This window comes from Pristiophorus japonicus, chromosome 2 (genome assembly GCF_044704955.1).
Source record: "Pristiophorus japonicus isolate sPriJap1 chromosome 2, sPriJap1.hap1, whole genome shotgun sequence".
Lineage (NCBI taxonomy): Eukaryota > Metazoa > Chordata > Chondrichthyes > Pristiophoridae > Pristiophorus > Pristiophorus japonicus.
In genome coordinates, this window is record NC_091978.1 from 289092736 (window position 1) to 289119357 (window position 26622).

The 26622-nt window shown below is 45.1% G+C and overlaps 1 protein-coding gene across 19 annotated transcripts in view; it reads right to left on the bottom strand.

The window, feature by feature from the left end:
* LOC139233979 (uncharacterized) overlaps window positions 1-26622 on the bottom strand; it is a 138001-nt gene that overhangs the window by 95258 nt on the left and 16121 nt on the right. For 7 of the 19 annotated variants that reach the window (XM_070864762.1, XM_070864734.1, XM_070864779.1 and 4 more), the window contains 2 exons: window positions 22078-22388; window positions 20485-20553 (listed from right to left, as the gene is read on the bottom strand). The exons of 6 other annotated variants lie outside the window; for them this stretch is intronic. In XM_070864762.1, the coding sequence (XP_070720863.1) occupies window positions 20485-20553; window positions 22078-22388 (380 nt within the window). The remainder of the gene's footprint in view (window positions 1-20484; window positions 20554-22077; window positions 22389-26622) is intronic. 6 more of the 19 variants (XM_070864795.1, XM_070864804.1, XM_070864814.1 and 3 more) reach the window with 2 other exon arrangements.

Genomic DNA, 26622 nt, shown 5'->3' on the forward strand with positions numbered 1-26622 from the left:
AGATTTGGCAAGGATTGGGAGGAGACACCCAGGTAGCATAGCGGCTCAAGGTGATGTTTGGAAAACACACATCAACAGTGTGAATGGAGTGCAAAGAGGCTTGACAATGATTGATGATGGTGAGATGTGAATTGGCTAGGATAGATTGGAGAATGATGCTTAAAGGGTTGACAGTGGATAGGCAATGGCAGACATTTAAATATCACGTGGATGAACTACAACAATTGTACATCTCTGTGTGGCGTAAGAGTAAAAAAGAGAAGGTAGCTTAACCATGGCTAACAAGGGAAATTAGGGAAAGTGTTAAATCCAAGGAAGAGACATATAAATTGGCCAGAAAAAGCAGCAAATCTGAGGACTGGGAGAAATTTAGAATTCAGCAGAAGAGGACTAAGGGTTTAATTAGGAGGGAGAAAATAGAGTATGAGAGTAAGCTTGCAGGGAATATAAAAACTGACTGCAAAAGCTTCTATAGATATGTGAAGAGAAAAAGATTAGTGAAGACTAATGTAGGTCCCTTGCAGTCAGAATCAGGGGAATTCATAATGGTTGTAGCTATTATAATGTAGTGGTCATTGGTTCCGTGACCAGTTAAATATTCTTCTGGCCATTCCCTGCAGTGCTGTTCCTTCCATGTACATTCTGTACCTCACTTCGGTACCACGCTTCCATTTCCCCGCCAAACGACTGGTGGTGGGTGTACGTGTACCTATACGTGTACCCTTCTTCTACATCCGTCTGTCTTGTCCTTCCTGTCCTTCTGTGCGTACACCTTGAGCTGCTTCTAGCTCGCATATTTATGTTGACTGATAACATAAGTCAACGTTATGACTGATCTACCGCCACTGAGGTTTCTGATAATGTATTTTCATCGATACGTTGTTTTGTGGTGATCCTGGCTGATTGACTGCAATAACGGACTCGACTGTTCCCAGTTTGCACATGGAGTCTGCGAGACTCAAGATGACTCCCCATCTTAACACCTCGTTCCCCAAAAATGTGCACCTGGGGTGATTCCTTTCTTGTCCGGTCTTCTTGCAGACTTGGCGTCTCCAGTGAGCTTTTTTTCTCCGCCCCTTGGCCAATCAAGTTCCAGGCCTCATGTAACAACTCCATTGTTGTTATGCATAAAGTCAGTTTCGGACCACAGAGTGTCCTTAATTGGGGTGAGTCACCACCTGCACTAAGGCTGGTGTCTTTTTGCTCCCATTGTTCAGTTAATTCCAAAAGCTTGTATTAAATCCAAAAACTAATATTAATCAATTTTTAGTTCATGGTCTCCTTCTGTGCTTTTCTGAAGATTTGTAACCTTACACTCCCTCCTTTAATATCTCGTAAATATAAAACCAGAGACATTACTCATGAATTAATTATTTTTCCATGAGCCCTTTTTAGGTGTATTGCAGCCTCAGTCAAAAACTCCAGATCACATTTCCCTTTTTTTTTAACAACAAAAACAGTACTTTTTCCCGACAAACCAACGCTTTTTTTTTCTTTTTACAACAAAAATGTTCGGCCTTGCTCTGACTTCAGTTTTATAGACAAATACTTTGGCCTTGGTTCATCTTAATAACCCTTCAAGATTCCCTTCCTTCATTTTCTGTTTTAACTTACAGGATAAGATAATTAGGTACAACACTATCACCAACTGTACAATGACTAGTGCGTGTGACACGATTCGAACCAAGGGGGAAATTTCAATATTGAATACCAAATCCCATTGTGGAGGCACCATCATTTCCTTGATTTCCTCCCTTACTTTCTCATTCGTTTGGTGTAATGTGTAATAGTGTTTGAGGGATAGCTCGAAGTCCTTTAGTAACTTGGTCAAATGTTCGGGTAACGAAGGGATATCATATCCAAAACGCAATATGTATTCCTGGAGGTTCGGTATAGTACCATTGACTGTGATAATTATGTGTTTGTAATTGTATATAAAACTCATTTATGTATGTAAAGCATGCTTATACACTTGCTTGAATGGGTTTTAAGAAGGGAAAGCAGCAAAGCTTGCTATGTTGCAAAGCCTGATGGTTAATAAACCATCATAAGTAACCAACAATGGAAACAACACATTCAGTACAGAACAACACTTGCCAAGGACAGTAGAGAGTAAGCTGTATGGGAACATAGATTGTAAACAGCATCTGTATCTCATGAGAAACTAGGACATTATGACTGAAGTTCTCTTGGGAACAAGATAAGAAAGCAGGTGTTTTGGGAACAAGATATCAAACCCTGGGAAGCAAGGTTACTTCACACGTCATGAGAAACTGAGGCAAAGTGACACCATTGAATAACACATTCCAGAAGGGGGACATGTGATGAGAGAGGACAGGTGGAGAAGAACCACTCAGAGCTAGTCTGATAAGAGTCAACAGATCAATATAACTTCGCTGATAGCAGTAGACCAATCGATGGTTTTGTAGGAGGGTTGCACCCCTCAGAATATGTATAAATGTCACTACAAACTGTTGTTCTGGGAAGTGTTCATCAGAACATTTCCCCTGCATATGCTCGAATAAAACCCGGTTGAACCGAAGTTTTCGTCTGAGTGATTCTGTGATCGCTATTAAGAGGGCAGGTGTCGACTCCTTATATCAGGGAGTCCACCTCCAGGAAGAGAAGTCTTCCTTCTACCCCAACAATTGATGCTGCGAGCAGGGTACTGACCCTCCGACCCCAGGATGTGGCAGAAACTGTGGTGAGTAACCTCGTTTTACCACCTACAAGTTAGAGCTGTAGCTTTGACAGGGAAAGAGGTCATCTGTATAAGGAACTAAGTTATAGCGAACCACAGAAGGATGAAAACCGTGTTGATAGGTATATGTCCTGCAGCAAGACAGGTGACACGGTAATAATAGGGAGAAGCCTGTATTAATCGTGCGTGGCAAAAACAAGGAAGGAATACAACCTAAAAGGGAGGTGCCGATCCCAGCGATCATGAGAGGAAAAATGGCCAGTGAAATAGAATGGGAATGGGGACTGCAAGGATCTCTGATATATATGCTAGCTGAGAAAAATAGGAAATTAATAAAAGAAATGAAAAAGCAAGGATGACAGCCAGAAGACTCACCTGAAAAACAGAGGAAATGGTGGGATAGTCAGATTAAAAATAAAACGGAGCAAGCCTATGTACTAATACTCACTTGCTAAAGAGGACAGATAAAAGAAATTGATACTCAAACAAAACAAATTCAAGAGTTTAAAGCTAAGATAAATAAGCTGGAGGCGAGATAAAAGGCGGGACTGGACGGATAGTGCAGTGCGCAGCCGTAGCACCATCACCTACGTCACCAGCAATAGAGCCACTATACCCCTCGGTGGGTAAGAGTAGCCCACAAACCCAACCTAACAGTAAACCAGACCAGGATGAGATGGCCGATGACATATACGGCGTAGATTGGCCCCCAGCATATGATAATGACTACCTACCAGCGGCGCCTATACGTACCATTACGATTCCCTCTGACGGACACAGATCAGCCCAAATTACAATACAGGAGGTACCCCTCAGCCCACAGGAGAGACAAATACTATTGAATGAATTGCCAACCTCTAAAGCAAATAGTAGGAATACAGAATTCTGGCAAAAGGTGGAAGAGATGCTAATCGCCCATAACCTAACCTTAGTAGACATTCACAATCTGTTAAAAGCCAAAACAGGTCCGATAAATTGGCACAAAATGACACAAGGGGTACAAAATGGGGAATGACAGAGAGGGTGAGGGCCTGATATGCCAAAAATGCAAAAATCCAAGCACGGGATGGATGGGTGTTGGGGACCGATTAGAACAAATTGGAGTAGGATACTGAATGTAACTTAAAAAGCAGGCAAAAGGGTAGGGGAATACAGAGAACGAAAGTGGATTGAGTACAAAGACCACTCCGGGACGAACGACCCTGACAAAGATGATGCAGCATTTTTGAAAATGTTTAAAGATGGGTTAGGAGAAGCCCATCAAAAGATAATTAAGTTAGAATTTAAGATAGGGGATGGGCAGAACACATAGAAGAGTTAAAGTCAGAACAAAGGGAGAAAATAGCAAAAATAGCAGCAGCGACGGTAGCAGCAGGGGTGAAGGGGGAGGAGACACGTGCCCATGCAGCTCCCCTGATATGTTTTAACTGCAGTCAGGAAGGCCACTTCAGTAGGGATTGCCCGCAGAAGAGGAATGGTTACGGAAATTCTAGAGGGAAATGTTACAATTGTTTTAAACCAGGACACTTGTCCAAAGATTGCTGCAATAAGGGAGGAGGCACAGGAAGACGAGGCCCCCAACAGGTAAAGAAGAGAACGGCATTAACCCGGGAAGAGCTGATTGACATGCTCAGACAGGTACCAGCACCGCTGCCACCATTGCCCCCACCTGAAATGCCCTCCAACGAGGATATTATCAACATGCTCCAATTAGCCAGTACACGCTAGAGGTTGCCGGCCCCCAGCAAAGGTATGGGACGGCATCTAGGGGATCCAAGAATGTTTACGAGTGCAGTGTTAGGGGGCCAGCACTGCGATATGTTAGTAGAAAGAGGAGTGCCGTTTCCATAACCAACTTAGACTTGCCCCTGACCCGTAGGACCGTTAACATACAAGGAGTGGGTGGGGGGATATCGGAAAGCAACCCTAAGTGAGATGGTGTTATTAGAAGTACAGGGAGTAATGCTACCTACTCAGTTTTGGTGCTGTCAGAAAACAGAGGGCACCATATTGGGCATCAATACCTTAAAGGAGATAGGGGTACTGATAGATACCCAGCGTAACCGGATAATTTTGGGGGATAAGCACAAAAACCAAATTAAGTTCGAATACCTGGGACACCAGCAATGAGTGGCCGGAATAATCCTAATCCAGCCTGTGGGATACAAAGGGTGTAAGGAGTAGCATGTGCCAATTATACCCGACTCTGTGGGCACAATACAAGCAGGATTGTGGCTAGCAGAGACACCACCCATCAAAATTCCTGGACCCGAACACAAAACTCACCAACAGTACCCATTAAGACCCGAAGCTGAGGCAGCGGTCTGTCAGATAGTGCAGGAATTAGAGGAGCAAGGGGTAGTAAAACAGGTAATTGCCTCCACTAATTCACCTGTGTGGCCGGTAAAGAAACACAACAGGTCTTACCGACTATCGATTATACCGCCCTGAATAAGGTGACTCCCCGAGAACACCCAATAGTGGCAAGTCCGGCCACAATTTTTAATGGCCTGGATCCAGAACATAATATTCACCATGCTTGATACAGCGAACAGATTTTGGGCCATACCTTTAGACGAAGAGTCCCAAGGTAAATTTGCCTTCACCTTAAAGGGAAAACAATGCACATGGACTAGAGTGTCACAGGGATTCCATAATAGCCCGAGCATATTTCATCGAGTACTGTCAGTAATTTTGGAATCGGTTGACATAGGAGAAGGGAGCACCCTTTTGCAGTATGTGGATGATATCCTTATTGCCTCCAGTACAGATCAACCACACGTAATAGCTTTAATTACATTGCGAGGAGCTCTGCAGAGTACGGGATTAAAAATAAATCCTAGGAAGGTGCAGGTGGGAAGGAGCAAAATAATATGTCTAGGATACATAACATCACAAGGGAAGAGACAGATGCCTGAGGACAGAAAGGAAGCAATTCGATCAATGCCCAGGCCTGGAACCATGAAAGGGGTCAGGCAGGTACTACGGCTATTCAACTACTGCAGAAATTTTATTCCCAAATATGCCAAAATGGCCCAACCTATACAGGACCTGGTCAAAGTGGGGAAACCCTCCCAAGGGTCAGTAAACTGGGGCCCTGATCAGGAAACTGTAGTTGTAAGGTTAAAACAAACTCTCACAGGTGCTCCAACCCTGGGATTACCCGACCAGAATAGGACCCTCCACGTCTATACCTACCACAGTAACGATCATTATAACGCGGTAGTGACTCAATTACATGGGGACAGACATAGGCCAGTGGCATATTACTCAGGTAAACCACAACCTGTAGCCGCAGGATTGTCGAGGTGCGTTGCTGCCCTAGACTATGCGGCATGGGTCATCAGAGTTAGCGAACCAATAGTAATGTCAGGACACATTATCCTATGTACCCAGCATACCTTAGTAGAATTGCTTAACACAGGAAGGCTAAAAATGGTATCTGACGTGCGAAGGGCTAGGGGGGAAGCAATGCTCTTACCCCCCAACAGGACAGTAACAATAATAAAAGACAATTGTAACAACCCTGCAGGCTGGATCATTACGGAGGGAGAGGAGCATCAGTGTAGCCCAACAGGAGAAGACGAGGGAAGTAGTCAGGCTAGTGAAACCCCGCTTGAGGAGGCAGACATGGATCTATAGATGGGTCTTGGCGCTATATCACAGGACACCAATGATGGGCCGTGGTAGATAGCAGCGGACAAGTTAGAAGGGAAGGTCGGTTAGAAGGGTGCCTATCAGCTCAAGTGGCTGAATTAGTGGCTCTGACTGAGGCTCTGAGGCTGGCTAAGGGACAAAGAGTAAACATACAGTCGATTAGCTTTTGGAGTAGTGCATGATTATATGATCGCCTGGAGCAGACGGGGATGCATGATCTCAGGAGGAGGGCCAATTAAACACGAGTAGTCAGGCTAGTAGAAGCCTCCCTTCTACCCCAAAAGTGTGCGATAATAAAAGTCAAGCATACAGAAAAATGACTGATCAACACCAACAGGGAAACGCATGGGCAGACGAGGCAGCCAAGCGGGTGGCGGAGTCAGGTGCACTGGCTGGGGAAGCCCAGGTCGAAGCATGTACCATCGGGCCTGAGGAAGTAAACATGCTTAAGGTACAGGGAGAAGCCACTCCACAGGAGAAGGAGGGGTGGAAGCAGAGAGGGACCCAACAAAGGATCAACGGGATATGACGGAAAGACGGGAATGTGGTGGCCCCGGAATGCATCCAGGGGAGCCTACTAAATTTATACCACGGGTATGTCCATACCAGTAGAACCAACATGATAAACGCGATGTCCAGATGCTGGTGGTGGAAAGGAATGGGTAGAGATATAGAGAACCACTGTAGAAAGTGCGTGACATGCGCAAAATAGAATTTAGGGGGGAAAGTAAAGGTCAGAATGGGACATCAGCCCCGACCGAAAGGACCCTGGGAAAACTTGCAGATAGATTGTACTGGACCATTACCTAGCAACAAGGGGAAGACATACTGCCTAGTTATAATAGACCAGTTTACGAAATAGGTAGAAGCTTTTGGCACTGGAAATTGTTCATCAGGAACCGTGGCCAGGATCCTAGCAGAGGAAATACCCCGATGGGGAATGCCACTATAGCTGGACTCAGATCAAGGTACACACTTCACAGGGAAGGTGATGAAACAGGCCTGCACGTTACTAGGAATTAGGCAAAAATTCCATATCCCATACCATCCGGAATATTCCGGATTGGTGGAACGAATAAATAGGACCTTAAAACCGGTCCTAGCCAAGGCAATCGAGGAGATTGGAAAGGGATTGGTAGACATGTTACCCCGAGTACTGATGAAGCTCAGGGCATAAGAACATAAGAATTAAGAACAGGAGTAGGCCATCTAGCCCCTCGAGCCTGCTTCGCCACTCAACAAGATCATGGCTGATCTGGCCGTGGACTCAGCTCCATTTACTCGCCCGCTCCCCATAACCCTTAATTCCCTTATTGGTTAAAAATCTATCTATCTGTGATTTGAATACATTCAATGAGCTAGCCTCAACTGCTTCCTTGGGCAGAGAATTTCACAGATTCGCAACCCTCTGGGAGAAGAAAATCCTTCTCAACTCGGTTTTAAGTTGGCTCCCCTTTATTTTGAGGCTGTGCCCCCTAGTTCTAGTCTCCCCGACCAGTGGAAACAACCTCTCTGCCTCTATCTTGTCTATCCTTTTCATTATTTTAAATGTTTTTATAAGATCACCCCTCATCCTTCTGAACTCCAACGAGTAAAGACCCAGTCTACTCAATCTATCATCATAAGGTAACCCCCTCATCTCCGGAATCAGCCTAGTGAATCGTCTCTGTGCCCCCTCCAAAGCTAGTATATCCTTCCTTAAGTAAGGTGACCAAAACTGCACGCAGTACTCCAGGTGCGGCCTTACCAATACCCTATACAGTTGCAGCAGGACTTCCCTGCTTTTGTACTCCATCCCTCTTGCAATGAAGGCCAACATTCCATTCACCTTCCTGATTACCTGCTGCACCTGCAAACCAACTTTTTGGGATTCATGCACAAGGACCCCCAGGTCCCTCTGCACCGCAGCATGTTGTAATTTCTCCCCATTCAAATAATATTCCCTTTTACTGTTTTTTTTTCCAAGGTGGATGACCTCACATTTTCCGACATTGTATTCCATCTGCCAAACCTTAGCCCATTCGCTTAACATATCTAAATCTCTTTGCAGCCTCTCTGTGTCCTCTACACAACCCGCTTTCCCACTAATCTTTGTGTCATCTTCAAATTTTGTTACACTACACTCTGTCCCCTCTTTCAGGTCATCTATGTATATTTGGACAACAGGACTGACACCCTTTGGACTAATGACTGGAAGGGCAATGAGACTGCCAGAAGTCTTGGTTACAGGAAGCGAAGACATAGGACCATATAAAGACGGGATACGGAGGTTTGTGATGGAACTCTGTAAGCAGTTACATGATTGAAAGGCACACGCTAGAGATCAGCAAGTAATCAAGGACTTAGAGAATAACTCTAAAGAACAGAAGGTTCAAATACCCCAAATAGACAGTCAGGAAATGGTGAGGATTACCCCAGAGAGGTTCCGGCTCACATCAAAATGGACTGGACCCTATCAGGTAGTAATGGAAAGTGACACGTGCGCATGCGTAATTATAAGGGGTATCAGCAAGGGGAAACACTGGACCCTGTTAAAAAAACATGGTCACTAATTAACCGGTGACGACCGCAAAATATTATTTTTTACAAGATTTTGGTGCTCATGGGAACAATGTGGGGTAACTCAGATGAAGGACACTGGCTGAGGGACAGCAAGGCCTGTATTACAGGGATTGGAGTGACATTAGTTGTGATAAAGAATCAGGAACACTGACGTAATGGTCGGAGCAACAGTGAACTTAAATTGCAGCGTTGGACTAACAGGCATAAGACAACATGGCGAGGGGTCGGATCGACAATGGGGATGGACCAATATTGCGGGACTAATACTTTGGGTGAATGAGATCACGGTGTGTTTTGCACTCAGGAGGGGAGTGGAAAGATACTGCACCTAGGAGAAGGGGGGGGGTGCAGATAAGGTGTATGCCAAATTACACTCAATTCTCCAGAGTACCCCAGCAAAGGAAGGATGATTGGAAGTTATGCCCGCCCTCCCAAGGTGCCGACGCCTATAAATGGTGTTGAAAGGTTATTCCCCAAGACACACCCCCAGTGCCACCAACGTGTCCAGTCATGAACACTGGGGCCAAAGGGACATTGGTAATAAGGCAGACCAAGGATAAGATACACTTCGGGGTACGTCAGTGAATAATTACTGTATGCCTAAATTTAACAGACTTAACCATCCCCAACTTCTGCAGGTCAAACACCATAAGCCTGTATAGAAACCTGACCCTGCGGGCACTTGAAGGTCCTGAATCAAAAACCATGAAGTTTAATGTGGAAAGAGGGTCAGGTAAAAAGCAGGATCGGGGAAAAAGAGGGATACTGGAAATGGTAGACGCGGGATACGCGGTGGGAGTTGCGATGGTAAACACTCTAGACCTGCACACGACAGATGATCGAGTCGACGCCCTAACATGAACCTTACAGGGATTGTTGGAGAGGGATGAAGAGGGATGGAGAGGTAAGGTAACTGGGGAATGGCACAGAAAGGGAATTATGACAAGTGGCCCACACATTGCAAGACCATGCCAGAACTATAAATTCGATAACTAGAGCGGAAAGAAACTAGAGTAGAATCATACAGACAGAAATAGTATGCGCAGGATAAGGAGCATGGTTACTCAATGGTATACAACATAACCTTGAGTAACTTCAAAATGGGAAGGTGCGGATTGGATAACACAATGTATTTACCAACTGGACCTTGGACAAAAACATGACTCATGCCTGTGAGGTGCGGAGAAACAGTCATGCTTGGGTCCCAAAGGTCAGATGTGTAACCAGACATTTAAATATAACAGGTTTTGTACTATCTATACCACAGTATGATGTGACAAAGGGAGATCCCTTATATCAAACAAACAATGTAGGGGAAATAAGAAATCAAACTCGCGTGCGTTACCATGACCTATCCAGATATGTAATTAAAGAGAACAACAGCACAAAGAGTCTCAGCATAGATGATTGCTATAAAAATAACCAAGTTGTTTTATGTCGAGATCCACTACAAATACCCAAAGATGACTGTGGATATGACAAAGTGGCCAGGTGCACCTTGAGTATCACCCCCACTAGCACGGGACTACGAAACCACAAGGAAATGGGGAATGGTGTGTGAGCACCATGGCGATTGAGATGACGGTCACAAATAAAGGAGGAGATACCTCATGCGCCATCATGAATACTGACTTCTGCTTTACCCCGCATGATGAAACACACATAAATGGATATGTTATAAACTCTGAACTGAAAGAAGAAACCATCAATGGGACAATGATAGACGCTATCCACGAAGGGTACGAAAAGGCCATCTGGCCACAAGGAAAACCAATACTCCAACTGAATGAGGAACAAACTCGACTGGAGCAGGATATTGGAAGCAACGACAGAAATATATAGTCCTGATAGAAGACATAGACAAACTACAAAGAGACATTGAGAAAATGTTGGCTATCCAGCTGTGGTATAGGTGGCTTTGGAATGCTGGACTCAATGTGCAAGTGCATCCGTGGATACGAATAGTGTCACATATACTGGTTGTAGTGCAAGGGATCATCTTGGTCATTTTGCTATTGTTAGCCTGTAGAAAGTGTAACCGACATAAAAGGCAGGCCCTAGCCCGAACTATAGTTAAAACATTGAATAAAGGAAATATAGACAGTCCGGCAGAAAGAACTTACCTAGTATAACCTGGATGGGAAAAACAACAGGTGGGTCCCGCAGTTTGGGAAGTAGCGGTACCCAAGTGAAAGGACAACCCTGGAAGCTCATCCATGAGGAATTAATTGGGAAATGGCCTATCTTGGGCATATAGACAAGGGCCATTAGGGGGGATTGTAAGGGGAGGAAAATCGATACCCGAACTGAATTGTCGGACTTATCAGTATTAGGAGGTTCTGAGGAATCGGGAGTTCCTGTGTCTCTATAGCGAAAGTAATTGTATATAAAACTCGTTTGTGTATGTAAAGCACGCTTATACACTTGCTTGAATGGGTTTTAAGAAGGGGAAGCAGCAAAGCTTGCTATGTTGCAAAGCCTGATGGTTAATAAACCATCATAAGTAACCAACAATGGAAACAACACATTCAGTACAGAACAACACTTGCCAAGGACAGTAGAGCGTAAGCTGTTTGGGAACATAGATTGTAAACAGCATCTGTATCTCATGAGAAACTAGGACATTATGATTGAAGTTCTCTTGGGAACAGAATAAAAAAGCAGGTGTTTTGGGAACAAGATATCAAACCCTGGGAAGCAAGGTTACTTCACACATCATGAGAAACTGAAGCAAAGTGACATCATTGAATAACACATTCCAGAAGGGGGATATGGGATGAGAGATGGACAGGTGGGGAAGAACCACTCAGAGCTAGTCTGATAAGAGTCACCAAATCAATGTAACTTTTCTGATAGCAGTAGACCAATCGATGGTTTTGTCGGAGGGTTGCACACCTCAGAATATGTATAAATGTCACTACAAACTGTTGTTGTGGGAAGTGTTCATCGGAACATTTCCCCTGCATATACTCGAATAAAACCCGGTTGAACAGAAGTTTTCATCTGAGTGATTCCATGGTCGCTATTAAGAGAGCAGGTGTCGACTCCTTATATCAGGGAGTCCATCTCAAGGAAGAGAAGTCTTCCTTCTACCCCAACACAATCAAAGCTTTTAGATGCTTATTACTGACCCACGATGGTACGTAGCCTTATTTTAAATCCTCTAAATTACTGCATCCTTCATTTAACAACCAAGCTCCGTACATGACACACACGTTGAAGCGGGAATTAAAGAATTAAACATGTTTTAGATTAGGAAGGCAAAAACACAATTTGCTGATGTGGCAGAATTAGCAGGTGCAACTGTAGGACAATGATAAAGTTCATGTTATTCAGAGCTAAGGTCGTAGGCCTTGGAAGTGGCTTCCTGGTCTATTCAGAACTGAGAAATAAATTCCTGTTAGTGGCAGTAGGCAGGAGGCAGGATGCAGGATACATATGTTCATACCCAAGGAGGATGTGCAAAAATTAACAAAGTTGAAATTAAACAATCTGTAACGTAGCAAAAAAAAATTGTCACGCGGTAGAAAGACTGACCAATGATAATGTAAATGATGACTTTGCAAAGAATTCTGTTTCAAAGAAGCAGCTCCTAAAGTATTCGATAAAAACGATTGGAAGGTATCCAGTTAAGGAACTGGTGCAGACCGTGTCTCCCTTGATCAAGCAATTAAAGAATTATTTTCTCTACATCAGCTTGGATGATGTGGAATGGGTATGGGTCAAGCTACGGAATACCAAAGGGCAGAAAACGCTAGTGGGAGTTGTGTACAGACCATCAAACAGTAGTAGTGAGGTTTAGGCAGCATCAAACAAGAAATTAGGGATGCGTGCAATAAAGGTACAGCAGTTATACCGGACGACTTTAATCTACATATTGATTGGGCTAGCCAAACTGGTAGCAATGTAGTGGAGGAGGATTTCCTGGAGTGTATTAGGGATGGTTTTCCAGACCAATATGTCGAGGAACCAACTAGAGGACTGTCCATCCTAGACTGGGTGTTGTGTAATGAAAAAGGACTAATTAGCAATTTTGTTGTGCGAGGCCCCTTGGGGAAGAGTGACCATAATATGGTAGAATTCATTATTATGATGGAGAGTGACACAGTTAATTCAGAGACTAGGGTCCTGAACTTAAGGAAAGGTAATTTTGATGGTATGAGATGTGAATTGGCTAGAATAGACTGGCAAATGATACTTAAAGGGTTGACGGTGGATAGGCAATGACAAGCCTTTAAAGATCACATGGATGAACTTCGACAATTGTACATCCCTGTCTGGAGTAAAAATAAAATGGGGAAGGTGGCTCAACCGTGGCTAACAAGAGAAATTAAGAATAGTGTTAAATCCAAGGAAGAGGCATATAAATTGGCCAGAAAAAGCAGCAAGCCTGAGGACTGGGAGAATTTTATAATTCAGCAGAGGAGGACAAAGGGTTTAATTAGGAGGGAGAAAATAGAGTTTGAGAGGAAGCTTGCTGGGAACATAAAAACTGACTGCAAGATATATAGAGATATAGAAACATAGAAAATAGGTGCAGGAGTAGGCCATTTGGCCCTTCGAGCCTGCATCGCCATTCAATGAGTTCATGGCTGAACATGCAACTTCAGTACCCCATTCCTGCTTTCTCGCCATACCCCTTGATCCACCTAGTATTAAGGACTACATCTAACTCCTTTTTGAATATATTTAGTGAATTGGCCTCAACAACTTTCTGTGGTAGAGAATTCCACAGGTTCACCACTCTCTGGGTGAAGAAGTTTCTCCTCATCTCAGTCCTAAATGGCTTACCCCTTATCCTTAGACTGTGACCCCTGGTTCTGGACTTCCCCAACATTGGGAACATTCTTCCTGCATCTAACCTGTCTAAGCCCATCAGAATTTTAAACGTTTCTATGAGATCCCCTCTCATTCTTCTGAACTCCAGTGAATACAAGCCCAGTTGATCCAGTCTTTCTTGATATGTCAGTCAGAGAAAAAGATTAGTGAAGACAAACGTAGGTCCCTTGCAGTCAGATTCAGATGAATTTATAATGGGGAATAAAGAAATGGCGGACCAGTTGAACAAATACTTTGGTTCTGTCTTCACTAAGGAAGATACAAATAACCATCCGGAAATACTAGGGGACCGAGGGTCTAGTGAGAAGGAGGAACTGAAGGAAATCCTTATTAGTCGGGAGATTGTGTTAGGGAAATTGATGGGATTAAAGGCCGATAAATCCCCAGGGCCTGATAGTCTGCATCCCAGAGTACTTAAGGAAGTCGCCCTAGAAATAGTGGATGCATTGGTGATCATTTTCCAACAGTCTATCGACTCTGGATCAGTTCCTATGGACTGGAGGGTAGCTAATGTAACAACACTTTTTAAGAAAGGAGGGAGAGAGAAAATGGGTAATTATAGACCAGTTAGCCTGACATCAGCAGTGGGAAAAATGTTGGAATCAATTATTAAAGATGAAATAGCAGCGCATTTGGAAAGCAGTGACAGGATTGGTCCAAATCAGCATGATTTATGAAAGGGAAATCATGCTTGGCAAATCTTCTAGAATTTTTTGAGGATGTAACTGGTAGAGTGGACAAGGGAGAACCAGTGGATGTGGTGTATTTGGACTTTCAGAAGCCTTTTGACAAGGTCCCACACAAGAGATTGGTGTGCAAAATCAAAGCACATGGTATTGGGAGTAATGTACTGACGTGGATAGAGAACTGGTTGGCAGACAGGAAACAGAGAGTCGGGATAAATGGGTCCTTTACAGAATGGCAGGCAGTGACTAATGGAGTGCCGCAGGGCTCAGTGCTGGGACCCCAGCTATTTACAATATACATTAATGATTTAGATGAAGGAATTGAGTGTAATGTCTCCAAGTTTGCAGATGACACTAAGCTGGGTGGCGGTGTGAGCTGTGAGGAGGACACTAAGAGGCTGCAGGGTGACTTGGGCAGGTTAGGTGAGTGGGCAAACGCTTGGCAGATGCAGTATTATGTGGAAAAATATGAGGTTATCCACTTTGGTGGCAAAAGCACAAAGACAGAATATTATTTGAAGGCAACAGATTAGGAAAAGGGGAGGTGCAACGAGACCTGGGTGTCATGATACATCAGTCATTGAATGCAGGTACAGCAGTCGGTGAAGAAGGCAAATGGTATGTTGGCCTTCATTGCTAGGGGATTTGAGTATAGGAGCAGGGAGGTCTTACTGCAGTTGTACAGGGCCTTAGTGAGGCCTCACCTGGAATATTGTGTTCAGTTTTGGTCTCCTAATCTGAGGAAGGATGTTCTTGCTATTGAGGGAGTGCACCAAAGGTTGACCAAATTGATTCCTGGGATGGCAGGACTGACATATGAGGAGACTGGATCAACTGGGCCTGTATTCACTGGAATTTAGAAGGATGAGAGGGGATCTCATAGAAACATATAAAATTCTAACGGGACTGGACAGGTTAGATGCAGGAAGAATGTTCCCGATGTTGGGGAAGTCCAGAACCAGGGGACATAGTCTAAGGATAAGGGGTAAGCCATTTAATACTGAGATGAAGAGAAACTTCTTCACTCAGAGTGTTGTTAACCTGTGGAATTCCCTACCGCAGAGAGTTGTTGATGCCAGTTCATTGGATATATTCAAGAGGGAGTTATGACTAAAGGGATCAAGAGGTATGGAGAGAAAGCAGGAAACGGGGACTGAGGTGAATGATCAGCCATGATGTTATTGAATGGTGGTACAGGCTCTAATGGCCGAATGGCTTTTCCTGCACCAATTTTCCATGTTTCTATGTTTCTATGTTGAGTGTCTTTGTCATACTCCACATCAAATGGCGAAAGACAGACGGACGTTTGCAGACCACTGAGAGTGAGTATATTTTAAATACCACTCATAAATCCGATCTAATCTGCCGCAAAATGTGTCGGTCACCTGTGTCTAAACTTGTGAGAAAGGTCTGTAATGGTGTAAAAGACTTGAGGATAGTTAAGAGGTCACAATAGTAATTTTCGAAGTAGAATCGGTTTTGTAGGCTTGTAATTGCAGACCCTAGGTTTGAGGAAACCAGGATAAAGGTGACAACAAACTGATAGTGGGGTAGATGTACCAAAAATAGATGGCGAGCAAAGATATGCTAGATTAGGGGCCAGGAGATTCGCTGAGTAGGCATTTTGCCGACAACCTTAAAAAATTGTGTTAAGTGACAGATGGGATCCCAAAGAAGACAATGCAAAACAAAAATTATGGTGGGAGAAAGGCAAATAAACAGATGGCCAAAACATTTTTGATGGTGGTCAGTCAATGTTTGCAATATAAGGCCATGGCCAGGTCTCAATCAGAGGAATTGTGCAAATTAAGAGTAAGAGATAGAGTGGGTAGATCTAAGAAGAATATAACACCGACACAGACGCTTCAGCTTTTGTGCCGAGGAAGAGAAACATAAGTTTTGTTGAATGCAACTGGTTGCGTGGAAGTTTTCTTGTCTGTATAATATTTGAGTTGGGAGTTAATGAATTTTCCAGTTGTCTGAAAGCCGGTCTTTTAAAAGAGAAATAGTGCATCTGTATCTTTGTTTTAGCTGCACCCACTTTTCCGGGCAGTGAGCTGAAAGTTTTCAACCTTTGTCGTGTTGTCCTTGATGTGGGAAGTTTAAGAAAATGTGAAAAAGTTGAATTGTGTACCTAGAATTGAATGACACTTTAAGTTCGAAACATAGATGTGGATTTATTTTGAAGATAAGTTACAGAGCTAGGAAATGCACAAAGGATGGGTTTGTATAACAAAAGATAAAACTTCAATTAAAATGTGTGGCTCATTTTAAATCAATTAGAATCATAAACAAAATGTTGTCTTTTCAATTTGGTTATTGCAGGCTGAGATGCCCAATTACTTGTGTAAAAAAAAACGTAATCATGGGTTGAAAGATAATAAATTTAATATATAAGTGAGATAAAGAAAGGAGAAGGGAGAGTGTAATGTCTTTTTTAAAAAAGCCTGCATGGGTTTCTTGAGGCTACAGGCTGGGGAAGCTCCGCGTCATTTCCTTTGTGTCGGATCGTATTTTAAATGACATGAAAGCTTCTAGTTTAGTAAAAGAGATTTAAATAAAAAGATTTGCAGTACAGTATTTGAATTGGGATTTTGAGATATTCTCTTGATAAACATTTTGGTTGCATTGGAAAATCTTGGGTTTGGGAACCTTTGTAAAAGAAATAATACTAAAAGTTTGGAAACAATCTAAAAATGCCATTTTCTCTGATGAGACACAGAAATGCACAGGGACACAATGAACCTGGGACAAGAGTCAAGGGTGTCTCGGAGTGGCTGCAGCGCATTCTGGAGGGGGAGGGCGAATAGCCAGCCGTCATGATGCATAAAGGTACCAACGACATAGGTAAAAACCGGATGAGGTCCTACCTGAGTTTAGGGAGCTAGGAGTTAAATTAAAAAGTAGAACCTCAAAGGTAGTAATCTCAGGATTGCTACCAAGTGCCATGTGCTGGTCAGAGTAGGAATTGCAGGATAGCTCAGATGAATATGTGGCTTGAGGAATGGAGCAAGGGGGAGGGATTCAAATTCCTGGACATTGGAACCGATTCTGGGGGAGGTGGGACCAGTACAAACCGGACGGTCTGCACCTGGGCAGGACCGGAACCAATGTCCTAAGCAGAGTGTTTGCGAGTGCTGTTGAGGAGGGTTTAAACTAAAATGGCAGGGGGATGGGAATCAATGCAGGGATGCAGAGGGAAGTAAAAAGGGGGCAGAAGAAAAAGGTAGGAAGGAGAAAAGCAAGACTAGAGGGCAGAGAAATCAAAGGGCAAAAATCAAAAATGGCCAAATTACAACATAATTCTAAAAGGACAAAGAGTGTTAAAAAAACAAGCCTGAAGGCTCTGAGTCTCAATTCGTGGAGCATTCGTAATAAGGTGGATGAATTAACTGCGCAGATAGCTGTTAACAATATGATGTAATTGGGATTACGGAGACATGGCTCTAGGGTAACCAAGGCTGGGAACTCAACATCCAGGGGTATTCAATAGTCAGGAAAGATAGACAGGAAGAAAAAGGAGGTGGGGTAGCGTTACTAGTTAAAGAGGAGATTAATGCAATAGTAAGGAACAACATTAGCGTGGATGATGTCGAATCTATATGGGTAGAGCTGTGAACCACCAAAGGGCAGAAAATGTTCGTGGGAGTTGTGTACAGACCACCAAATAGCAGTAGGGAGGTTGGGGACGACATCAAACAGGAAATTAGGGAAGCGTGCAATAAGGGTACAGCAGTTATCATGGGTGACTTTAATCTACATATAGGTTGGACTAACCAAACTGGTAGCAATACTGTGAAGGAGTGTATAAAAGATGGTTTTCTAGACCAATATGTTGAGGAACCAACTAGAGAGCAGGCCATCCTAGATTAATTAGCAATTTGGTCGTGCGAGGCCCCTTGGGGAAGAGTGATCATAATATGGTAGAATTCTTCATTAAGATGGAGAGTGACACAGTTCATTCAGAGACTAGGATCCTGAACTTAAAGAAAGGAAACTTCAATGGTATGAGACGTGAATTAGCTAGGATAGACTGGTGAATGATACTTAAAGGGTTGACAGTGGATAGGCAATGGCAGACATTTAAAGACCACATGGATGAACTACAACAATTGTACATCCTTGTGTGGCGTAAGGATAAAAAAGGGAAGGTGGCTCAACCGTGGCTAACAAGGGAAATTAGGGAAAGTGTTAAATCCAAGGAAGAGTCATATAAATTGGCCAGAAAAAGCAGCAAACCTGAGGACTGGGAGAAACTTAGAATTCAGCAGAGAAGGACTAAGGGTTTAATTAGGAGGGGGAAAATAGAGTATTAGAGTAAGCTTGCAGGGAACATAAAAACTGACTGCAAAAGCTTCTATAGATCTGTGAAGAGAAAAGGATTGGTGAAGACTAATATAGGTCCCTTGTAGTCAGAATCAGATGAATTCATAATGGGGAACAAGGAAATGCAGACCAATTGAACAAATACTTTGGTTCTGTCTTCACTAAGGAAAACACGAATAACATCCCAAAAGTACGACGGGACCGAGGGTCTAGCGAGAAGGGGGAACTGAGGGAAATCCTTATTAGTCAGGAAATGGTGTTAGGGAAATTGAAGGGACTGAGGGCTGATAAATCCCAGGGCCTGATAGTCTGCATCCTAGAGTACTGCAGGAAGTGGCCCTAGAAATAGAGGATGCATTGGTAGTCATTTTCCAATATTCCATGGACTCTGGATCAGTTCCTATGGACTGGAGGGTAGCTACTTTTTAAAAAAGGAGGGAGAGAGAAAACAGGAAATTATAAACCATTTAGCCTGACATCGGTGGTGGGGACAATGCTGGAGTCAATTATTAAAGATGCAATAGCAGCACATTTGGAAAGCAGTGACAGGATCTGTCCAAGTCAACAATAAATGCGAACCAAAGGTACAGTAGCGAAAGTGGATGAAACACCGCGGTATGCGCCGGGTATGGAGAATGGATGATAAGTACAGTAGAACATAACTTAGAACAACTACAAAATGGGGAGGGCCCAGATTGGATAACCAATGATGTATTCAGGGAATGGACCTTGAGAAAAAGGGAAACAGATGCCTGTGAAATCAGGCAAAACAGCTATGCATGGATTCCTAAAACTGGTCATCAGAATATAATCGGATATGTACTGCCGATACCACAATATGATGTGACCAAGGGCAACCTCCTGTATAAAGTTGACAATATAGGAGAAATAAGAAACCAAACATGGGTCAGATACCACAAACTGCACCAATACGTTATTAAGAAGGGGGATGATACCAAGGTTCTGTGCATTAAAGATTGTTGTAAGAATAACCAAGTTGTTTTGTGCCGAGAACATTCCAAATTTGATCAAGATGACTGTGGATACAGCCGTACAGAAGGATGCATTCTGAGCATAACCTCGGTGATGCTAGATTTCGAGACAACAGCAGCACCACAAAGTAACGGGCAATGGTGTGTCAGCACCACAGTCACTATCATGACTGTGGGAGGAGTAACGCACTGCCCCATCACTACCACCGACTTTTGCTTTACAACCAGACAAGAGGTTAATATTCAGGGACATATTATATACCCAGAATTAAAAGAAGAAACTATCAGTGGAATGGTGTTAGACACTATAAATGCGAGGTACGAGGGCTTCGAAGAGCCTCAGGGAAAACCTATTCCCAAACTAAGTGAGGAACAGAAAACATTGGAGAAGAGTGTCCGTGAGCAATGACAAAAATACATCATCCTGATGAAAGAGATTGTTGAGCTGCAAAAGGACACAAAGAAAGTGCTGGCCAATCAACCCTGGTATACACGACTATGGGATTTTGGACTTAATGTTCATGTACACCCTTGGATAAGAATTATGTCACATGTATTAGTGATGGTGCAGATGTTGGTTATACTTATGTTACTGTTTAAATGGTGCTTTAGATGTAGGAGGAAAAGGATGAAAGCGCTGGTAAAAGCCGCTCAGAAATATGAAAGGAAGCCTTCACTGAAAATAGGTAACAGGGGAGATGAACTAAACCAACACGAATACCTGATATGAGTCGTGAGTGTTCCAATCTTATTGCCTGATCAACGAAATCGGGGCGAGTGACACACGAGCCTAGTAAGGTAAAAAAATTGGTCACGGTGGGTTAATAGAATAACCATGTGACCAAAGTGTGGATTGAAGTGGGAATTAAACATGTTTTAGATTAGAAAGGCAAAAACACAATTTGCTGATGTGGCAGAATTAGCAGGTGCAACTGTAGGACAATGATACAGTTAATGTTATTCAGAGCTAAGGTCGTAGGCCTATAAAGTGGCTTCCTGTTGTATTCAGAACTTAGAAATAAATTCCTGTTAGTGGCAGGAGGCAGGATGCAGGATACATATGTTCATATCCAAAGAGGATGTGAAACAATTAACAAAGTTGAAATTAAACAATCTGTAACAAAGCAAAAAAAATTATCACGCGGTAGAAAGACTGACCAATGATAATGTAAATGATGACTTTGCAAAGAATTCTGTATAAAAGAAGCAGCTCCTAAAGTGTTCGACGAGAACAGTTGGGAAGGCATCCAGTTAAGGAACTGGTGTAGACCGTGTCTCCCTTGATCAAGCAATTAAGCAATTCTTTTCTCCACAACAGGCCTTTGTTGAGTGTCTTTGTCATACTCCACATCACACGTCATTCTGAGCAGCTTGATCTGACGCATTTCTACCCTCCTTGATTAAAGCATTGATGGTCTAAGCATGTGTTTCCACCTCAGCTACCATCTCTTTCAAATGAATTGTCATTGCCTGGTCCTCCTGTAGTTCGTTAACCTCTATGTCACTACCCTCCTCCAGTATATTCTTTAACTGGTCCCTTAAGGTATTCACTTGGAATTGCAACTGTGCGTTGGCCACACTATTTACCAGTGATGTCCCAGTATTAAATGCTATAGCTACGTCACTCATTAATCCCCTTTTCCGTCTCGGTCTCTACGCTTCCCCCTGACTCTCATCCCCGTAATTCTTTTGATAGAATTGTTAAAACATTTCCTTTAACAATTTTTCATATAACTTTTCTGTTTCTGGCGGGTACCATCGGGGTAATTGTAACTCTGTTAAATTTAGAATAAATGACTCTACTTCATAATATATAGAATCATACAACATTTTCCTGTTGGGATTAACGCAAACCCATTCTTAGGTCCAGGTGTTAGGACGGGACATGGAATTTCTTGGTTTGGAATCTCCAGCATTTTAGGGAGAGGTAATAATTTGCTCGCAATTAGCTCAGTTGCATTGACTGTTTTTGGAGGGTTCAAGGTCACACAGGAATCAAAACACTGCGTCCAATTAATTCCTGACCCAGAATCTTGCCATTGCCAATCAAAAACAATCCCCACACCTCCCCTGCACTTGTTGCTTGATCCAACGACACAGGTATAAATCCCTTGTTCCTCCTTCCACCATTTTTCCCAACACAATTTCGCCCCTTCTTTTGTTCCTGTGGTCTGCCTGTTTGAGCTATTACCCAGTTTTTCCCATTCTGTGGATGCATTAACTTTTCCCCTGTTGGTTTTCTGTAACCACCATCATCCTCCCATGTAATCCCTTTACATTCCAAACAAACTCGTCTACCCTCTCTCACCCGTACCTTCCTGGTCATGATGTTTAGCCTGGGGCAGGACACTGACACCTCCCCAAATTTGTTTCCGTTTGTCTGGAGTACTTGGTCGAATTTGACCCTGGCACCTTAGCCAACTCCCAGTGTGAGCATAGGCGTTTGTGTCCTGTATGCTCCATATGGCTCCCCTTTGCGTTACAGTAGGGCCGGTTCCTCCCATACACCCGTATGTAAAGAATGTCTCGGTGTCTCCTCGATCTCCCAATCCTTTAATAATCAGGGCCATCCGCAGGCCTATCCACAGCATCCACCTCATCTCGTATCCCTGGCTCAATTCGCTCCTATAAAGACAAAATGAAAGAAATACTTTTGCTCTGTGGGGCCTCCCCCTTACAGGTCCTTCTTCAGTTATTCACATATGCACAAAACACCTTTTTACAATCACTGATTCCCTCTCCTTTTATCCCGATGCTTGGGCTTTCGGAGACTCGGGGGTGGAGATGGAGGAGGGATCCAGGGTACCCTAGTTCACAGCACCTGACCACTCCGCCTTACTGCTCCGTCCCTTACTTCTCCATCATCATCATCCCACAGCATGGGTGGAAGGCTTACACTGATCAAACTCATCACTGTTCCTTGGGCCTTGGCCCGCTTTTTACTTTTCTCTCCGGGGTTGTACTGGTTTATCTGGAACCATTTTATACGTTTTGGCAGCTGGATCGCGTACACTATAGGGCTTGCCTTGTCTACAATGCTATATGGTCCTTTGTACAATGGTTCAAATGCCCGTGTTCTGGCATAATTCCTGACCTTTGTCTGATTCCCAATCTTCCATTCCTGTGTAACCCGGGGTTCCAACAGCAGTTTATTCTGCTGGTGCTGCCTGACAATATTGTTAGCTGCTTCCCAATGCAGCCCCTTCAGAGTACCAGACAGATCTCTGACAAACCTTTCCCGTGTGACCTCTTTAACCTGCTTTTCAGTCAGGACTGGTGCTAGGATATGGGTCGGGGTCCTCATAAGTCTCCCTGTCATCGGTGCATGTGGGGAATGTCCCGTACTTTTAGAGACTGGCTCGGTAGCTCATCAGTATTAGGGATAGGATCTCATCCCATTTCTTTGGGGTATTTCCTATCTCTTTTCTAAGCCTCTCTTTTAAGGTCCAGTTTGTCCTCTCCACTGGACCTGACGACTGGGGGTTATACGCCACATGCCATTTCCCCTGTATCCCTAATAGCTTTAGGGTGGCCTGCATTACCACTCCAATGAAATGACTTCCTTGATCTGATTCCACTATTGGGGCAGTCCCCATCGAGAAAATACTTCTCGCACCAAAATCTTTGCAGTGACTACTGCGGTGGCCACCCTATAAGGAAAAGCTTCCACCCATTTTGTAAAGAGATCTATTAACACCGAGCAATATGTATTGCCTCTGCCTGAGGTGGGCAGTGGCCCAATGAAATCTATCTGTATAGACTGCCATGGCCCCTCTACCCTCTTTGTGTGATCCAACGGAGCCTTTCTCTGGTAGGGGTCTGGATTGTTTGCGGCACATACCAAACAATTCTGATAGTAATCCCTTACATCACTTCTAAGCCCAGGCCACCATCCCACAGCTTCTACTTTATTCCACATTGTTTCTGGCCCTGATGTCCAGCTCCTGGACCTCCATGTGCTAGCTGCAAGAATTCTTCCCTGCACTGCCCTGGCATGATCCAACTGTCTCCCTTAAACAGCATTCCTGCTTTACCGCTATGTCTGCAGCTTCTAAAGGTCCCGCTACAGACTTCCGTCTTTCTTGTCCCTAATCGCTGCTCCAAGGTCTGCATCCCGTAGCTGAGTCTGTCTTAAATCAGGCGGCAATGGTACTTCTTTGGGCCCTCTCCGCCTGTTACAGCCATGATCTGTCCACAGTGATATGGGTCCCAAGGTGTCCCTTCTCCTGCCCCTGTTTTGGCCAGTGTGTCTGCTTTTTCATTCCATTTCCACTTGAGCTCTGTCTTAGAGGTCCTTTGACCTTTTGGATGTAGTAATCCTTCTGGTCCCTACCCGTGACGTCCAAAATGACTTTTAACAAAGGGGCTGTCACCAACGGCTTTCCGTCTGAGGACTTAAACCCTCGCCTAGCCCATATTGCCAAATAAACCCGTTATTCCCAGGAAAGACCTTACTCCAGACACGTCCTTAGGAACAGGTAGTTACTAGACTGCCTTTCTCTTAGCTCCATCTATGGCTCCCTCTCCTGCTCTAATGGTCAAACCTAGAAACTGCACCTCCTCTTGTCTGACCTGAGCTTTCTTGGGATTTACTTTAAAACCTGCTTCTTTCAACAAATGCAGTAACTCACTCAATAATGACCTGTGGTCCTCCGCACTTTCAGAGAATAACAACAGGTTGTCCACATATTGGACCAACTGATCTGGCTGGCTAAAACCATATAATGCTTCGGCCATACTTTGGTGGAAGATCGAGGGACTATTATGAAACCCTTGTGGAAGACATGTCCACATATAGGGCCCAAGTTTCCACACGATAAAAAACGGGTGCCCCTCCAAGCTGGGTGCCCGTTTTTCGCGCCTAAAACGGCGCCTAAAAAAAAACCTCGCGATTCTGGAGCGTTCTGCAGCTCCTTGTCTGCCTGGCACGGCGCCCGGGGGGGGGCGGAGCCTACACTTGCGCCGATTTTGTAAGTGGGAGGGGGCGGGTACGATTTAAATTAGTTTTTTTCCTGCCGGCAACGCTGCGCGTGCGCGTTGGAACGTTCACACGTGCTCAGTGTGAAAAAAACATTGGCACTCGGCCATTTTTGTAGTTCTTTGTAGCTGTTTAATTTTTGAAATTTTTTTTACTAAAAGCACATTGCCATCAGCACATCAGCACTTGCAGCCTTCTCACTGTCTCCTTCCCCCCCCCCCCGCGGGAACAAACGGGCGCCTCCTCCCCCCCCCCGCAGGAAAGAACGGGCGCCTCCTCCCCCCACCGCGGGAAAGAGCGGGCGCCTCCTCCCCCCCCCGCGGGAAGAACGGGCGCCTCCTCCCCCCCCCCCCCCCCGCGGGAAGAACGGGCGCCTCCTCCCCCCCCCCCCGCGGGAAAGAGCGGGCGCCTCCTCCCCCCCCCGCGGGAAGAACGGGCGCCTCCCCCAACCACCGCGGGAAAGAGCGGGCGACTCCTCCCCCCCCCCACGGGAAAGAGCGGGCGCCTCCTCCCCCCCCCCCCCCCCCGCAGGAAAGAACGGGCGCCTCCTCCCCCCCCCCCCCCCCCCGCAGGAAAGAACGGGCACCTCCTCCCCCCCCCCCGCGGGAAAGAGCGGGCGCCTCCTCCCCCCCCCGCGGGAAGAACGGGCGCCTCCCCCAACCACCGCGGGAAAGAGCGGGCGACTCCTCCCCCCCCCCCCCCCGCAGGAAAGAACGGGCGTCTCCTCCTCCCCCCCCCGCAGGAAAGAACGGGCGTCTCCTCCTCCCCCCCCCCCCCCCCCGCAGGAAAGAACGGGCGCCTCCTCCCCCCCCCCCCCCCGCAGGAAAGAACGGGCACCTCCTCCCCCCCCCCCGCGGGAAAGAACGGGCGCCTCCTCCCCCCCCCCCCCCCCCGCAGGAAAGAACGGGCACCTCCTCCCCCCCCCCCGCGGGAAAGAACGGGCACCTCCTCCCCCCCCCCCCCCCCCCCGCAGGAAAGAACGGGCACCTCCTCCCCCCCCCCCGCGGGAAAGAACGGGCGCCTCCTCCCCCCCCCCCCCCCCGCAGGAAAGAACGGGCGCCTCCTCCCCCTCCCCCGCAGGAAAGAACGGGCGTCTCCTCCTCCCCCCCCCCCCCCGGGAAGAACGGGCGACTCCTCTTCCCCCCCCCCGCCCCGCAGGAAAGAACGGGCGCCTCCTCCTCCCCCCCCCCCGCGGGAAGAACGGGCACCTCCTCCTCCCCCCCCCCGCGGGAAGAACGGGCACCTCCTCCTCTTCCCCCCCCCCCCCGGGAAGAAAGGGCACCTCAGGCTGACTGCAGCATTCTCTGTGCCTAAAGCACTTTCACACAGGTAGGAACATGGTTTATTTCATCTTTTCTTTGCTTATAAATGTTTATTCAGGTTGGATTTATTTGTATAATATTTGTAGAAGTATAAATAAGGATTTATTGTAGAATTTAATGACTTCCCTTCCCCCCCCCCACCTCGTTCTGGACGCCTAATTTGTAATCTGCGCCTGATTTTTTAATGTGTAGAACAGGTTTTTTCAGTTCTACAAAAATCTTCACTTGCTCCATTCTAAGTTAGTTTGGAGTACGTTTTCACTGTGGAAACTTTGAAATCAGGCGTCAGTGGCCGGACACGCCCCCTTTTGAAGAAAAAATTCTGTTCCAAAGTAGAACTGTTCTACCTGACTAGAATTGTAGAAAAAAAAATGTGGAGAATTGCGATTTCTAAGATAGTCCGTTCTCCACCAGTTGCTCCTAAAAATCAGGCGCAAATCATGTGGAAACTTGGGCCCATACTACTGACCCTTAAAGGTAAAGGCAAATTTATACTGGTCCTCTCATCTCAGGGGAATGGACCAAAACACATTTGAAATGTCTAGCTCGGTGAAAGCTG